The 18,331-nt window shown below is 45.7% G+C and overlaps 1 protein-coding gene across 1 annotated transcript; it reads right to left on the bottom strand.

Annotated features, from left to right (window-relative positions):
- Window positions 1-1,059: 1,059 nt before the first annotated feature.
- On the bottom strand, window positions 1,060-7,574 carry LOC308154393 (leucine-rich repeat-containing protein 34-like; the record flags this gene model as incomplete). The annotated part of the gene is made up of 11 exons (XM_080527556.1): window positions 1,060-1,173; window positions 3,439-3,525; window positions 3,682-3,771; window positions 4,266-4,466; window positions 4,596-4,722; window positions 4,908-5,063; window positions 5,214-5,368; window positions 5,708-5,803; window positions 5,888-6,016; window positions 6,296-6,382; window positions 7,560-7,574. 11 exons carry the CDS (start codon window positions 7,572-7,574, stop codon window positions 1,060-1,062), a joined length of 1,257 nt encoding a protein of 418 aa, XP_080383682.1.
- Window positions 7,575-18,331: the final 10,757 nt, after the last annotated feature.

Here is an 18,331-nt window from a genome sequence, read left to right as displayed (position 1 = left end):
GTCAGGGGGACCAGACCTGCAGACGCCCAAGGCAAAGAGTCCGTTTAACTGCCTTCTGTGTGGACACGGATTTACCAGAGCACAAGGTCTGAAAGGCCACCATAGAATCCATACAGGAGAAAAGCCGTTTGTCTGTGTGCAATGTGAGAAAAGCTTTCGTACTTCCGCACAATTAAACAATCATCAGAGAATTCACAGTGGAGAGAAACCGTTTCACTGTTCTCAATGTGGAAAATGTTTCCATTCTTCTACCAATCTATGGGTACATATGCGGGTTCACTCCGGAGAGAAACCCCACCTGTGCATAGAATGTGGTATGAGTTTTTCCCGCTTTCAACAGCTCAAAATCCATCAGAGAATCCATACAGGAGAAAAACCCTTTGTCTGTGTGCAATGTGGAAACAGTTTCTCTGTGAAAGGCAGCCTACAGACACATGAAAGAATTCACACCGGAGAGAAACCTTACAGTTGTTCTGACTGTGGGAAAGGTTTTGCAAGGATCGACAATTTAACTTTCCACCAGCGGATACACAGGTCAGACAAGCCCTACTACTGTGTTGACTGTGGTAAAAGGTTTGTTTCATCTGGAGCATTAACTAAACATCGGAGAATTCACACTGGTGGAAAACCACTTCACTGTTCTGAATGTGGAAAATGTTTCAGTACTTCTAGCAATCTACGTGAACATTATGCAGGTGCACACTAGTGAGAAACCCCACCTATGAATAGAATGTGGTAAGAGTTTTTCCAAAGAGTTTCACCATCTGCCTGGAGGAGATAAAGGCGTGGATGAGAGTTAACTTCCTTCAATTAAATAGCTGCAAAACAGAAGCCATCCTCATCGGCACCCCTCACCAGGTTAAATCATCCCCCATAACAAGCATCACTTTCTCTGGACAGGTTATCCCTCTGTCATCCGTCGTCACCAACCTTGGTGTTCGAATGGACCCCCACCTCAACTACGAGGCCCACATTAAACACATATCCAAAACGTCATTCTTCCACCTTAGAAATATAGCAAAACTCCGCCCCACCCTGTCTTTGCCCGATGCAGAGAAGTTAGTCCATGCCTTTGTCTCCTCCAGGCTCGACTGCTGCAACGCACTTCTCATCGGGATCCCTAGCAAGAGCCTTCAGAAGCTCCAGTACATTCAGAACAGCGCTGCTAGGATCCTGATGAGAGTGCGCAAATACGATCACATCACACCCATCCTCCACTCACTACACTGGCTTCCCATCTCCTCTCAGATCATTTACAAAATCTCACTGTTAACTCATCAATGCATTCACGGCAACGCACTCCCTTACCTCAAGGACCTGGTCAAATCCCACAGCCCCTCCACTCGCACTCTCCGCTCATCAAATGCAAACGTCCTCAAACCCACCAAAACCCACCTCCGCTCCATGGGAGACCGGGCCTTCTGCTCCATCGCCCCCGAACTGTGGAACGCCCTCCCTGCCCACCTGAGAGCACCACAGTCGGTCGACTCTTTTAAGAGCGGACTTAAGACTCATCTTTTTAACAAAGCGTTCCAGTAGCCAGATTTGTATTTATATTTTTTTTTTGCCACAGTGTCTTTTTAACCTTTCTGCTTTTGATGTTTTTAGTGATCTTTATTGTGTTGTGCTGTTTTTGTTTCTTTTATTGACTGTAGCACTTTGAGATTCTTGAAATGTAAAGTGCTTTATAAATAAAATCCATTATTATTATTATTAAATCTCAATGTCAAAATCCACCAGAGAATCCATACAGGAGAAAAGCCTTACAGCTGCTCTGACTGTGATGAAAGCTTCAGAATGTCGTCTGCTCTAAGAACACACCAGAGAAAACACCATGGTGTATAAACAGGACCCTTGTGCTGCTTCCAACACCCTCCCCCACTCTGGCCAGGACACTGAATGACCAGACTAATCACCCTCACCCATTCCGCTTTTTTCACATCAATTTGGGTGACGTGTGAATCGTGGAAAGCCAAAGAGTTTTTATTTGGAGGGGGGGGGGGGACAGACAAATCTCCTTAACTATTCTTACAGAAGTAATTCATGTAATTTAGGGTAAGTGCCTTACTCAAGGGCACACTAGTGGTGGTGTTCCCAGTTGGGATTTGAACTCATGACCTTCTGTTCACCAGTCCAACTCACGACCCACTAGGTCACCACTGCCCCTACTAGTCCTCCTCTTGTCTTGCCTTGACCCCCCTCACTGTTCACAGTCCACACCAGCCCACCTTGTTAGTACAGTCAACAGGATGTTATTGATGATGATGTCATGATGATGATGATGATGATGATGTCATGATGATGTCATGATGATGATGTCATAATGATTGCTGACTGATGAAGCCTAAACCAGTAGAGTTGTATATGAGACTGTAAGGTAGTGAGCCCTGACCTTAGGGCATCTGACGTCTACTGCTCTGTGTTGCTATAGCAACAGTAACTTTTATATACCTGTAAAAGCTATTTGTCACTTTGTACATTTAGTGTGTCTACATGAAGTATACATAACGCCTACACCAGGTGTATGATTTGTTGTGCTTCACCTACATATACTGTGTCTGTTTGCACATGTTATGAAATATGATTAATAAATCATCTAAATGATCAATGAGTAATATGTTGATATGGATATTTTCAGTATATTTTTATTCTCCTCTTCCTCCATCACCTCCTCCTCCTCCTTCCCATTCTCCTCCTCAACCTCAACCCCCTCCTCCTGCTCCTCTTCATCCCATTCCTCAGGGCTCTCAAGTTTTGAACAGAGTTCAGAGTGAGATTTTGGCGGCGGCGGGGGTGGGCGGGGTCTGATCTGATAAATGACATCAATTTGTAAAAAAAATAAAAATAATCACACACACACAGTCTCAGCGTCAAAGGATATGGTCTTCTCCCACGTCGACCAGTCTGTAGCCACTTCGAGATGTGAATGATCAATTCAAATAATCTGTCCTCTTCTGTGTAGCGAGCATCTGAATCAATAGCTCCAGTCAGCCCGTGTCGTTGGAATCAGAACGTTGTTTGTTGTAGCGGGAATATCAAAATGTTACCCGGATACAGCAATGCTATTATTTTCTGATTGGCTGTTCGGTAGCTATATTTTTATTTGATTAGCTGGTGCGTGGCCTTCTGAACTCTAGGGGAACCAGAGGGAACTCACTTGATTCTCTACCTGTTCTATTTTTAAAAAATAGCGGCGCAACTTGGTGGGCGCCCCTGGTAATTTCTCTGCGTGAGAAATACAAGGTGTGGCGTGTGAGCGTGTGAACGGATTGAAATGCGTGTGTCTCACGCCCAATGCGTGAGACTTGAGAGCCCTGCAATTGTAGATGTTAACAGTAGGCCTATTTGTTAAAATTAATCGACAACAGTGGTGAATGTGTGGAATTTACATTCAATATGTGGAATTTACATTCATCTTATAGCACAGCGGTCACGAACCACGGGACCAGAGTCGGGGCCTAGGTGAAGCTCCTGGAGACACTCATTCACCACTAGCATGTGAGACATGTGGACCACTGACTCCTCCTGAGAGACACACAGAGAGAGAAAGAGAGACACAGAGAGAGAGGTTGAGGAAATATTGTCCATCTCTACCTGAGGACTGGACAGCAGGTGTGTTGACTGACTGAGTGTGTGTGTGTGTGTGTGTGTGTGTGTGTGTGTGTGTGTGTGTGTGTGTACCTGGTGGCTGAAGAGCAGAGGTCTGCTGAGGTTGACAGAGCGAAGACTCTTGTTTGTATTCAACACAAATGCTGTCACACTCTGAGTCCCCTACAGAGATACATGACAACGCTGTATGAGAGAGTGTGTGTGTGTGTGTGCACAGTGTAAATAAACATATGAATTGCCTCCCTGATTGTTGCCATAACTATTAGTGTGGTGTACTACAATTAAAGAGCCTACAGGAACCAGTAACCAAATGAATGAATTGCTCCGGGAACCACATGAAACTTGACATCCCTAAACCGCTGATCTCACTTAAATCTTAGTCTTTTTAAAAAATCTTAATTCTAAACATTACTCAGGAGACAGACAACCCAGGTCAAGTGACATAAACTAGTTTATCTGACACAAACAGTATTAAACCACATTTAAATGAGGATAGCCGTTTTGGTAATCGTGTAGTAGTGCCTCAAACAATCCTGGAGAAATAGATAGCGTTCTGGGTGACAGGATGGTCAGGAATGACCAGAGGCTAGCAAGGCGAGGGGGACCGGATCTGGTGGCTGGTCCTTGGTGTGTGAGGGGGCCAGGGCCAGGGTTACAGCAGGGTTGGGGCCAGCTGTGAGCGCCAGGGCAGCGTTGCTGGCTGGGTCTCCGTCCAGGCCGTAGCAGGGCGTCCAGTAGTAGTGTCTCCTCAGACCGTGGAAGACCTCGGCCAGACACACACGGCCGTCCACCTCGTACACGCTCACGTCTGTCTGGTCCCCCACCAGACGACCGCTGGCCAGCAGACGGCTGAACTCCTAGAGGCAAGAGGGGAGACAGAGAGTGAGTGAGTGTGTGTTTGGGGGGGATTCTAATGCCTATACACCAAGGATGTCAGGGATAAGGGTTATAGAGAGAGAGAGAGTGTGTGTGTGTGTGTGTGTTACCTGACAGACGGGCTCCTCTAGTCGGTTGCCCCAGATGTAGATGTGTGTGAGTGTGGTGGTCGTCTGCATGGCTCGGGCCAGCGACACCAGACCCAAACTGCCTATGTTGTTACTAGTGATGGACAGCCTGAGGGAGATGATGATGAGATGGAGATAAAAAAATGTCCGTATGGAGATTAAAAGGAAGAGGGAGGGGAAAGAGCCAAACAAATCTGTCACTCTTACCCTAGGGTTATATGGGTGAACAGTTGTAGTTGAGGGTAAGGATTGGGAGTGTGTGTGCGTGTGCGTGTGCGTGTGTGTGTGACTCACCCTCTCAGGCTGCAGGTCGGCAGGGAGATAGCCTCGCTCAGGTACCGGGCTCCGTCGTCTTCAATCCGATTGGATGACAGGTCTAGGATCTCTAAGGTTCTGTTCTGTTTCAGAGCCTCTGATAGACACTTCACCCCATCACGGGTCACATGGTTACTGCAGAGAGAGGAGAGAGAACGTGTGTGTGTATGTTTGTGTGTGTGTGTGTGTGTGTGTGAGAGAGAGAATGTGAAGTTCATGTGTGCACAGACTGCATACGTGTGTGTGTGTGTGTGTGTGTGTGTGTGTGTGTGTGTGTGTGCGTACCATCGTAGATCGAGGTATCGTAGAGTGTAGTTCGTTCTGAGGGCCTCAGCCAGTCTCTCCAGACCAGAGTCAGTCATCTGCATCTTCCCTAGGTGAAGCTCCTGGAGACACTTATTCACCACCAGCATGTGAGACATGTGGACCACTGACTCCTCCTGAGAGACACAGAGAGATACAGAGAGACACAGAGAGAGAAAGAGAGACACAGAGAGAAAGAGAGACACACAGAGAGAAAGAGACACACACAGAGAAAGAGACACACAGAGAGATCCAGAGAGAGAAATAGAGACACAGGGACAGAAAGAGAGACACAGAGAGAGAAAGAGACACAGAGAGAGACAGAGAGAGACAGAGAGACACAGAGAGAGAGAGAGACACACAGAGAGAAAGAGAGACAGAGAGAGAAAGAGAGACACAGAGAGAAAGAGAGAGGTTGAGGAAATACTGTCCATCTCTACCTGAGGACTGGACAGTGTGTGTGTGTCTGTGTATACCTGGTGGCTGAATAGGAGGGGTCTGCTGAGGTTGACAGAGCGAAGACTCTTGTTGCTGTCCAACACGATGGCAAATGCTATCACACTCTGAGTACCCTACAGAGAGATACATGAAAACGCTGTATGAGAGAGTGTGTGTGTGTGTGTGTGTGTGTGTGTGTGTGTGTGTGTGCGTGTTACCAGGTCACAGTCAGCCATGTCCAGCTCCTGCAGAGTAGTGTTGACCTGTAGCATGCTAGCAAAGTGCATGGCTCCTCTGTTCCCTATCTTATTACCAGTCAACCTCAGAGAGAGCAGGGCATCATTATACTGAAGAGAGAGAGATAGGGAGAGAGAAAGCGAGAGAGGGAGAGATGGGGAGAGAGAAAGAGAGAGAGAGATAGGGAGAGAGAAAGCAAGAGAGGGAGAGATGGGGAGGGAGAAAGAGAGAGAGAGATAGGGAGAGAGAAAGCAAGAGAGGGAGAGATGGGGAGAGAGAAAGAGAGATGTTTTGTATAAATGACAATCTATGACATATTGTAATCTAAAGACTTTCAGTACAGGATGGCTACAGTACAGTAGATGCATGTGGAGTGTGTCTGTACGAACATGCAGACTCTTGGCGAGGTGCTCCGCTCCGTCAGTCAGTATGTCATCATTACCCATCAGGTCCAGAGAGAGCAGGGACGTGTTCTCCTGTTCAACACCATTAAAAGAAGTAGAAGCACACTCAAGTTCCATATGCATCAAATTGTGGTTTAATAGGACAGCCGTTTCGGCCGTAAATACACACATACAGTGCAAGACAGCCATTAAATAGTCAGGTAGGCTAATTGAATAGATAGCACCTGTGAGAGCACACCTGACTGGGATTACAATGACGTCATAAATACATGAATCAAAACAATCAGTGTCTCAAGTAGGCTATATACACTAACTCAAGATTCTATGCACATGAATAGATTTATCGGTGAAGGCTAGATAGAAATAACATGTAGCCTAATGCATAGAGATGAGTCCTGAAAGAAGAAAAGAAAAGAATCATACAATAGAGATGGGGGGGGGGGGGGGGGGGGAGCCTAGGTGGGGAACACATCATCTGACCAACTGTTCAACACAAACAACACCGCTTCACTGACCCAACCACATTGGGACAACACACACATGCCATTAACGTGAAGGTGATTAAGTAGCTCCAGGTAAGTTACCCATAAGTGCAGGGATCTAGGGTCATGTCATCCACCACCAATGCATAAGGAGGTTAGTGTTCAATTCATCTCAAATCACTTCCACATAGCTCTCGAAGTTTACTGGCAAATTTTTGTGTATCTCCACCATCCTTTTTGGACCAGATGAGCCCGCTTTCAGTACTAGCTATGCTGTTCCCACAGTGTAACACTCTGAACAACCTACCTCTCAGAAAACACTGTGACTCCAACAGTGCAGGAAAACAGGCCATCTCTTTATTTTTTTCCCTTTGTAGTTCTTTGTGTTTTTTTTCTGAACATATAGGTCTAGATAGTGATGGAAGACCCCATTGTCATATGGGTTTTGGAAAAATAAGCTTGCTGCTGATTATAGTAAATGATTTAGTGTTGTTTGTAGCACAGTGCTTGCTTCCTTTTACATGGGAAATGTACTTGTCCATTCAGTTGATGCTGAAATTGGTATTTGTAAGTGTGATTGCTGTTTTTCTGAATTTTTAACCAATTCAATTACTGTATGTTGTTTGATACTTAGCCTACAATGGAAGCTCCATGCGGTCAGATACTGCTGCCTGCACATATTGTTTTGCACATAATCTGTAGCCTACGTCTCTAATTTATACATCTGTATACATCATACTGTACATAGCTACCGTAACTGTACATACCTTACTGTTATCCATCTCTTCTATATACTTAGGCTACTACCTGCTGTACTTACCATACTATAATTATCACTCCATAACTGTAAATAAACTAAATCACTATATTTATTTTTTTTGGAATGGAATGGACTTTATTTGTCATTGCTACAGTACAGGTACCAAACAACGAAATTTAGGAGGGGTGGCTCCCCTGGTGTTAGGAAAGGGAAAAAAACCACATTTAGAAAAAGAATAAAATCACAAGAAGGTAAGGAGCTGGTTTACATAAATAAAGGCTATGTACACAATCCACTGTACTATACTGCACAGATAGTCAACTAGGGTTGTCATATTGCACAAAAGTATTTTTTCACGTTATTTAAAGTGTCACAGTTTGCAGGCTTGAAATGTACATGTTTGTGCCTCAGCACTAGCTGCCATACAATCCGTCCGGACTGTCCTGGGCCCAGAACTTAGGCCTTTGCTGTGTTCAGGGCCTTGACGGCCCTGTGGTAGAAGCAGTTCTTCAGTCTGTTTGTCTTAGCGGCCGGGGTCCTGTACCTCCTTTTCGAGGGCAGCCTGATAAAGTGTACGTGGGTCGGGTCCCTGGAGATCTTGGAGGCCTTCCTGAGACAGCGTGTGTTGTACAGCTCTTCCAGAGAGGGGAGGGGGGCGCCGGTGATCTTCTGTGCTGTTCTCACGACTCTCTGTAGCGCATTTCTCTCCGCTGTTGTGCAGCTGTAGAACCAGTTGCAGATGCCGTAGGTGAGGATGCTCTCCACTGCGCCGCGGTAGAAGGCCACCAGTATCTCCTGCTTGTTGTGTTCTTTCCTGAGGCATCTCAGGGTGTATAGCCGCTGTTGTGCCCTCTTGATGGTGCCTTTTTTGTTGTCCTTCCAGGCCAGGTCATCCCGCATGTGATGTCCCAGGAATCGGAGGGTTGAGACTCTCTCCACGCTCTCTCCGTCGATGAGCAGGGGCTGGATCTCGGACTTTTTCCTCCTGAAGTCTACGATGAATTCCTGGGTCTTTGACTTGTTTAGCAGCAGGTTGTTAACCTTGCACAGCTTGCTCAGTTGCTCTAACTCATCCCTGTACGCCGCCTCGTCCCCCCCCGAGATACATCCCACCACGGTGGTGTCGTCTGCAAACTTTACGATGTAGTTGCTGGGGTGGACGGGGGTGAAGTCGTGGGTGTAGAGGTTGTAGAGGATGGGGCTTAGCACGCAGCCCTGGGGGGACCCAGTGCTGAGGCTGAGGGCTGTGGAGGTGTGGGGGCCCACCCGCACCCTCTGGGGGCGGTCGGTCAGGAAGTCCTTGATCCACGCACATATAGAGTGTGATAGACCCAGGTCTAGTAGTTTGGTCACTAGCCTGTCTGGAAGGATGGTGTTGAAGGCGGAGCTGAAGTCCACGAAGAGCAGTCTCGCGTAGCTGTTTCCCCTCTCCAGGTGAGATAGAGTGGCGTGGAGAGTCGTCGCTATGGCGTCCTCTGTGGACCTGTGGGCTCTGTAGGCAAACTGGTATGGATCCAGGTTGGGCGGGAGGCGTGTGAGTATGTGGGCCCGGACTAGTTTCTCGAAGCACTTCATGATGATTGGTGTGAGTGCCACCGGGCGGTAGTCGTTTAGGCAGCTCGCCGTGCTTTTCTTCGGGACTGGGATGATAGTTGAGGTTTTCAGGCAGGGTGGGACGGTGGCCTGGGACAGGGACTGGTTAAAGATGTTGGTGAAAACCCCGGCCAGCTGGTCGGCGCAGTCTCTCAGCACCCGTCCCAGGACGCCATCCGGCCCCGAGGCTTTCCTGGGGTCCACCGCCTTCAGTACGCGTCTCACCTCATGCTCTGTGAGGGTGAGGCTGCTGAGAGCTGGAGAGAGTGGTGTTTGTGTTGCGGTTACCTCCGTTCGCCCCTCGTCGAACCGGCGTAGAAGGTGTTCAGCTTTCCTGCCAGCAGGGGGTCGTCCTCTGCGGCTGTGAGCCTGTTGGCTCTGAAGTTTGTCATCTGCTGAACCCCCTGCCACATCCGCCTGGAGTCGTTGCTCAGGAGGCATTCCTCAATCTTCTCTCTGTGCTCTGCCTTGGCCGCTTTGATGCCGCGCTTTAGGTTGGCCGTGGTGGAGCTGTACAGCGGTGTGCTCTTCCCTGCGAAGAAGGCGTTGTCCCTCTCGTTGATCAGTTTTTGGACCTTCCCAGTCATCCATGGCTTCGTGTTGGGGTAGACCCGGACCCGTTTGTCCACGGTGACTGAGTTGGTGCAGTTCACTATGTGGTTCAGAACCGACGACGTGTACTGTTCCAGGTCCTCATGCTCATATTCCTGCCATAGGGTGTCATTTAGGCAGATCTGCAGTGGAGCGGACCCTTCTGGCCAGGTTCTGACAGTCTTAGTGGTGATGGGAGCACTTTTCCCCATTGTAGTGTATGCAGGAATCAGGAGGATTGACACATGGTCAGACATGCCTAGATGAGCTAGCGGACTAGCCTTGTAAGCACGTTTGATGTTGGTGTATACCTTATCCAGTGTTTTTTCTCCTCTCGTTGCACATTTCACATGCTGATAGAACTTGGGTAGTACTGCCTTCAGGTCGACATGATTAAAGTCCCCCGCTATGATGTGAATAGCCTGTGGATCAGTGCTTTGTTGGCTACTGATGACTTCATATAGTCGCGCCAATGCTACTCTGCTGTCTGCGCTAGGCGCTATATACACACATGTAATTAGCACCGCGTTAAACTCCCTAGGGAGGTATGTGGGTCGGCATTTAACAGTCAAGTATTCCAAGTCTATTTCCCGTCAGTTTGATGGTGATAGCTCTACACAACAGACAGTTTCATGGTGATGATAGCTCTACACAACAGACAGTTTCATGCATGGTGATAGCTCTACACAACAGACAGTTTCATGGTGATAGCTCTAGACAACAGACAGTTTCATGGTGATAGCTCTACACAACAGACAGTTTCATGGTGATAGCTCTACACAACAGACAGTGTCATGGTGATAGCTCTACACAACAGACAGTTTCATGGTGATAGCTCTACACAACAGACAGTTTCATGGTGATAGCTCTACACAACAGACAGTTTCATGGTGATAGCTCTACACAACAGACAGTTTCATGGTGATAGCTCTACACAACAGACAGTTTCATGGTGATAGCTCTACACAACAGACAGTTTCATGGTGATAGCTCTACACAACAGACAGTTTCATGGTGATAGCTCTACACAACAGACAGTTTCATGGTGATAGCTCTACACAACAGACAGTTTCATGGTGATAGCTCTGCACAACAGACAGTTTCATGATGATAGCTCTACACAACAGACAGTTTCATGGTGATAGCTCTACACAACAGACAGTTTCATGGTGATAGCTCTACACAACAGACAGTTTCATGGTGATAGCTCTACACAACAGACAGTTTCATGATGATAGCTCTACACAACAGTTTCATGGTGATATCTCTACACAACAGACAGTGTCATGGTGATAGCTCTACACAACAGACAGTTTCATGATGATAGCTCTACACAACAGACCGTTTCATGATGATAGCTCTACACAACAGACAGTTTCATGGTGATAGCTCTACACAACAGACAGTTTCATGGTGATAGCTGGTTTGTTTGGGCTTCTCCTCAGCCTTGCTAGCAGGCCTCCCCGGCGGCCTCGCCGTTTCCTACGGTCTCGCCGCCGGCGTTTCCGCCTCAGGGAGGGGACTGTGAACCAGGGCTCTCCCGGTAGCCTGGCGATGTCCTTGTCAATTCTGTATTGCTCCAGGAAATCCGCCGTAACTATCTTGTCGGTTTTTTTGCACTTCTGGTTAGACGCTAAACTGCATTTTATTGTCTGGTACTTGGACTCAGAAGATTACCATGCATTTAGAAGTATACGCCCTCTTTTAGATGTTTGATGTATGTCTATCCATGAAACTCTCTCTCTCTCACACACACACACACACACACACACACACACACAACACACACACACACAATTGCCTTTCCATTGATGTTTAGTAGACACACTCGGTGAAGACACCATAGTCACCATACCGCTTCCCTAACATGTTAGTTCCGCTCTCGTTATTTAAGTTAGGCTTATCTTTTGTTTTAGGCAACTTTTTTTCTTCGTAGGGGTCTAACTGTGTCAGTCTTGGTTCTTTTCAACTACACACCGTCGTGTGACTTGTTTACCTGAATGAGGTCAGCGAGATATTCCGCCCCTGTGTTTGTGATGTTGTTGTACCTGACATCCAGACCTGTCAATCAAAGAAAAACGCCGGAATTATTTGACAGCTGCATTTCTCAATAACAATGATATAGTCTCTGTTGTCATTTCCACCGTCATCTGCACTGATCTGATGATAACACAGAATGAAATGTGTCCCTCTCGTGCTCTGAAAGGAGCTGCTGCTGCCCACTGTCTTGACTTGAGATGCGAGTCTCCTCACACGACGTTCTCCTCACCTGTCACTGACTCACCTGTCACTGACTCACCTGTCACCTCCTCACCTGTCACCTCCTCACCTGTCACCTCCTCACCTGTCACCTCCTCACCTGTCACTGACTCACCTGTCACCTCCTCACCTGTCACTGACTCACCTGTCACATCCTCACCTGTCACCTCCTCACCTGTCACTGACTCACCTGTCACCTCCTCACCTGTCACTGACTCACCTGTCACCTCCTCACCTGTCACCTCCTCACCTGTCACTGACTCATTCTTCAGGAGAGTTCTTGTGAGAGCAAATACATCGTCGTCGGTCAACTTCTGAACACGTTTCAGCCGATTATTTCCCGTCAGTTTGATGGTGATAGCTCTACACAACAGACAGTGTCATGGTGATAGCTCTACACAACAGACAGTGTCATGGTGATAGCTCTACACAACAGACAGTTTGATGGTGATGATAGCTCTACACAACAGACAGTTTCATGGTGATGATAGCTCTACACAACAGACAGTTTCATGGTGATAGCTCTACACAACAGACAGTTTCATGGTGATAGCTCTACACAACAGACAGTGTCATGGTGATAGCTCTACACAACAGACAGTTTCATGGTGATAGCTCTACACAACAGACAGTTTGTTGGTGATAGCTCTACACAACAGACAGTTTCATGGTGATGATAGCTCTACACAACAGACAGTTTGATGGTGATGATAGCTCTACACAACAGACAGTTTCATGGTGATGATAGCTCTACACAACAGACAGTTTCATGGTGATAGCTCTACACAACAGTCAGTTTCATGGTGATAGCTCTACACAACAGACAGTTTCATGGTGATAGCTCTACACAACAGACAGTTTCATGGTGATAGCTCTACACAACAGACAGTTTGATGGTGATGATAGCTCTACACAACAGACAGTTTCATGGTGATGATAGCTCTACACAACAGTCAGTTTCATGGTGATAGCTCTACACAACAGACAGTGTCATGGTGATAGCTCTACACAACAGACAGTTTCATAGTGATAGCTCTACACAACAGACAGTTTCATGATGATAGCTCTACACAACAGACCGTTTCATGGTGATAGCTCTACACAACAGACAGTTTCATGGTGATAGCTCTACACAACAGACAGTTTCATGGTGATAGCTCTACACAACAGACAGTTTCATGGTGATAGCTCTACACAACAGACAGTTTCATGGTGATAGCTCTACACAACAGACAGTTTCATGGTGATGATAGCTCTACACAACAGACAGTTTCATGGTGGTGATAGCTCTACACAACAGACAGTTTCATGGTGATAGCTCTACACAACAGACAGTTTCATGGTGATAGCTCTACACAACAGACAGTTTCATGGTGCTAGCTCTACACAACAGACAGTTTCATGGTGATAGCTCTACACAACAGACAGTTTCATGGTGATAGCTCTACACAACAGACAGTTTCATGGTGATAGCTCTACACAACAGACAGTTTGATGGTGATGATAGCTCTACACAACAGACAGTTTCATGGTGATGATAGCTCTACACAACAGACAGTTTCACGGTGATAGCTCTACACAACAGACAGTTTCATGGCGATAGCTCTACACAACAGACAGTTTCATGGTGATAGCTCTACACAACAGACAGTTTCATGGTGATAGCTCTACACAACAGACAGTTTCATGGTGATAGCTCTACACAACAGACAGTTTCATGGTGATGATAGCTCTACACAACAGACAGTTTCATGGTGATAGCTCTACACAACAGACAGTTTCATGGTGATAGCTCTACACAACAGACAGTTTGATGGTGATAGCTCTACACAACAGACAGTTTCATGGTGATAGCTCTACACAACAGACAGTTTCATGGTGATAGCTCTACACAACAGACAGTTTCATGGTGGTGATAGCTCTACACAACAGACAGTTTGATGGTGATAGCTCTACACAACAGACAGTTTCATGGTGATGATAGCTCTACACAACAGACAGTTTCATGGTGATAGCTCTACACAACAGACAGTTTCATGGTGATAGCTCTACACAACAGACAGTTTCATGGTGATAGCTCTACACAACAGACAGTTTCATGGTGATAGCTCTACACAACAGACGGTTTCATGGTGGTGATAGCTCTACACAACAACAGTCAGTTAGATGGTGATGATAGCTCTACACAACAGACAGTTTCATGGTGATAGCTCTACACAACAGACAGTTTCATGGTGATAGCTCTACACAACAGACAGTTTCATGGTGATAGCTCTACACAACAGACAGTTTCATGGTGATGATAGCTCTACACAACAGACAGTTTCATGGTGATAGCTCTACACAACAGACAGTGTCATGGTGATAGCTCTACACAACAGACAGTTTCATGGTGATAGCTCTACACAACAGACAGTTTCATGGTGATAGCTCTACACAACAGACAGTTTCATGATGATAGCTCTACACAACAGTTTCATGGTGATATCTCTACACAACAGACAGTGTCATGGTGATAGCTCTACACAACAGACAGTTTCATGATGATAGCTCTACACAACAGACCGTTTCATGATGATAGCTCTACACAACAGACAGTTTCATGGTGATAGCTCTACACAACAGACAGTTTCATGGTGATAGCTCTACACAACAGACAGTGTCATGGTGATAGCTCTACACAACAGACAGTTTGATGGTGATAGCTCTACACAACAGACAGTTTCATGGTGATAGCTCTACACAACAGACAGTTTCATGGTGATAGCTCTACACAACAGACAGTTTCATGGTGATAGCTCTACACAACAGACAGTTTCATGGTGATAGCTCTACACAACAGACAGTTTCATGGTGATAGCTCTACACAACAGACAGTTTGTTGGTGATAGCTCTACACAACAGACAGTTTCATGGTGATGATAGCTCTACACAACAGACAGTTTGATGGTGATGATAGCTCTACACAACAGACAGTTTCATGGTGATGATAGCTCTACACAACAGACAGTTTCATGGTGATAGCTCTACACAACAGTCAGTTTCATGGTGATAGCTCTACACAACAGACAGTTTCATGGTGATAGCTCTACACAACAGACAGTTTCATGGTGATAGCTCTACACAACAGACAGTTTGATGGTGATGATAGCTCTACACAACAGACAGTTTCATGGTGATGATAGCTCTACACAACAGTCAGTTTCATGGTGATAGCTCTACACAACAGACAGTGTCATGGTCATAGCTCTACACAACAGACAGTTTCATGGTGATAGCTCTACACAACAGACAGTTTCATGATGATAGCTCTACACAACAGACCGTTTCATGGTGATAGCTCTACACAACAGACAGTTTCATGGTGATAGCTCTACACAACAGACAGTTTCATGGTGATAGCTCTACACAACAGACAGTTTCATGGTGATAGCTCTACACAACAGACAGTTTCATGGTGATAGCTCTACACAACAGACAGTTTCATGGTGATGATAGCTCTACACAACAGACAGTTTCATGGTGGTGATAGCTCTACACAACAGACAGTTTCATGGTGATAGCTCTACACAACAGACAGTTTCATGGTGATAGCTCTACACAACAGACAGTTTCATGGTGCTAGCTCTACACAACAGACAGTTTCATGGTGATAGCTCTACACAACAGACAGTTTCATGGTGATAGCTCTACACAACAGACAGTTTCATGGTGATAGCTCTACACAACAGACAGTTTGATGGTGATGATAGCTCTACACAACAGACAGTTTCATGGTGATGATAGCTCTACACAACAGACAGTTTCACGGTGATAGCTCTACACAACAGACAGTTTCATGGTGCTAGCTCTACACAACAGACAGTTTGATGGTGATAGCTCTACACAACAGACAGTTTCATGGTGATAGCTCTACACAACAGACAGTTTCATGGTGATAGCTCTACACAACAGACAGTTTCATGGTGGTGATAGCTCTACACAACAGACTGTTTGATGGTGATAGCTCTACACAACAGACAGTTTCATGGTGATGATAGCTCTACACAACAGACAGTTTCATGGTGATAGCTCTACACAACAGACAGTTTCATGGTGATAGCTCTACACAACAGACAGTTTCATGGTGATAGCTCTACACAACAGACAGTTTCATGGTGATAGCTCTACACAACAGACAGTTTCATGGTGGTGATAGCTCTACACAACAACAGTCAGTTAGATGGTGATGATAGCTCTACACAACAGACAGTTTCATGGTGATAGCTCTACACAACAGACAGTTTCATGGTGATAGCTCTACACAACAGACAGTTTCATGGTGATAGCTCTACACAACAGACAGTTTCATGGTGATGATAGCTCTACACAACAGACAGTTTCATGGTGATAGCTCTACACAACAGACAGTGTCATGGTGATAGCTCTACACAACAGACAGTTTCATGGTGATAGCTCTACACAACAGACAGTTTCATGGTGATAGCTCTACACAACAGACAGTTTCATGATGATAGCTCTACACAACAGTTTCATGGTGATATCTCTACACAACAGACAGTGTCATGGTGATAGCTCTACACAACAGACAGTTTCATGATGATAGCTCTACACAACAGACCGTTTCATGATGATAGCTCTACACAACAGACAGTTTCATGGTGATAGCTCTACACAACAGACAGTTTCATGGTGATAGCTCTACACAACAGACAGTGTCATGGTGATAGCTCTACACAACAGACAGTTTGATGGTGATAGCTCTACACAACAGACAGTTTCATGGTGATAGCTCTACACAACAGACAGTTTCATGGTGATAGCTCTACACAACAGACAGTTTCATGGTGATAGCTCTACACAACAGACAGTTTCATGGTGATAGCTCTACACAACAGACAGTTTCATGGTGATAGCTCTACACAACAGACAGTTTCATGGTGATAGCTCTACACAACAGACGGTTTCATGGTGATAGCTCTACACAACAGACAGTTTCATGGTGATAGCTCTACACAACAGACAGTTTCATGGTGATAGCTCCACACAACAGACAGTTTCATGGTGATAGCTCTACACAACAGACAGTTTCATGGTGATAGCTCTACACAACAGACAGTTTCATGGTGATAGCTCTACACAACAGACAGTTTCATGGTGATAGCTCTACACAACAGACAGTTTCATGGTGATAGCTCTACACAACAGACAGTTTCATGGTGATAGCTCTACACAACAGTTTCATGGTGATATCTCTACACAACAGACAGTGTCATGGTGATAGCTCTACACAACAGACAGTTTCATGATGATAGCTCTACACAACAGACCGTTTCATGATGATAGCTCTACACAACAGACAGTTTCATGGTGATAGCTCTACACAACAGACAGTTTGATGGTGATAGCTCTACACAACAGACAGTGTCATGGTGATAGCTCTACACAACAGACAGTTTGATGGTGATAGCTCTACACAACAGACAGTGTCATGGTGATAGCTCTACACAACAGACAGTGTCATGGTGATAGCTCTACACAACAGACAGTTTCATGGTGATAGCTCTACACAACATACAGTTTCATGGTGATAGCTCTACACAACAGACAGTTTCATGGTGATAGATCTACACAACAACAGACAGTTTGATGGTGATAGCTCTACACAACAGACAGTTTCATGGTGATAGCTCTACACAACAGACAGTTTCATGGTGATAGCTCTGCACAACAGACAGTTTCATGGTGATAGCTCTACACAACAGACAGTTTCATGGTGATGATAGCTCTACACAACAGACAGTGTCATGGTGATAGCTCTACACAACAGACAGTGTCATGGTGATAGCTCTACACAACAGACAGTTTCATGGTGATAGCTCTACACAACAGACAGTTTCATGGTGATAGCTCTACACAACAGACAGTTTCATGGTGGTGATAGCTCTAGACAACAGACAGTTTCATGGTGATAGCTCTACACAACAGACAGTTTCATGGTGATAGCTCTACACAACAGACAGTTTGATGGTGATAGCTCTACACAACAGACAGTTTCATGGTGATAGCTCTAGACAACAGACAATTTGATGGTGATGATAGCTCTACACAACAGACAGTTTCATGGTGATAGCTCTAGACAACAGACAATTTGATGGTGATGATAGCTCTACACAACAGACAATTTGATGGTGATGATAGCTCTACACAACAGACAGTTTCATGGTGATAGCTCTACACAACAGACAGTTTCATGGTCATAGCTCTACACAACAGACAGTTTCATGGTGATAGCTCTACACAACAGACAGTTTCATGGTGATAGCTCTACACAAC

This window comes from Nansenia antarctica (assembly GCF_963989245.1).
Source record: "Nansenia antarctica genome assembly, chromosome: 3".
NCBI lineage: Eukaryota > Metazoa > Chordata > Actinopteri > Argentiniformes > Microstomatidae > Nansenia > Nansenia antarctica.
The sequence above is the reverse complement of the archived record's forward strand: the minus strand, read 5'-3'. Positions and strand labels throughout refer to the sequence as shown.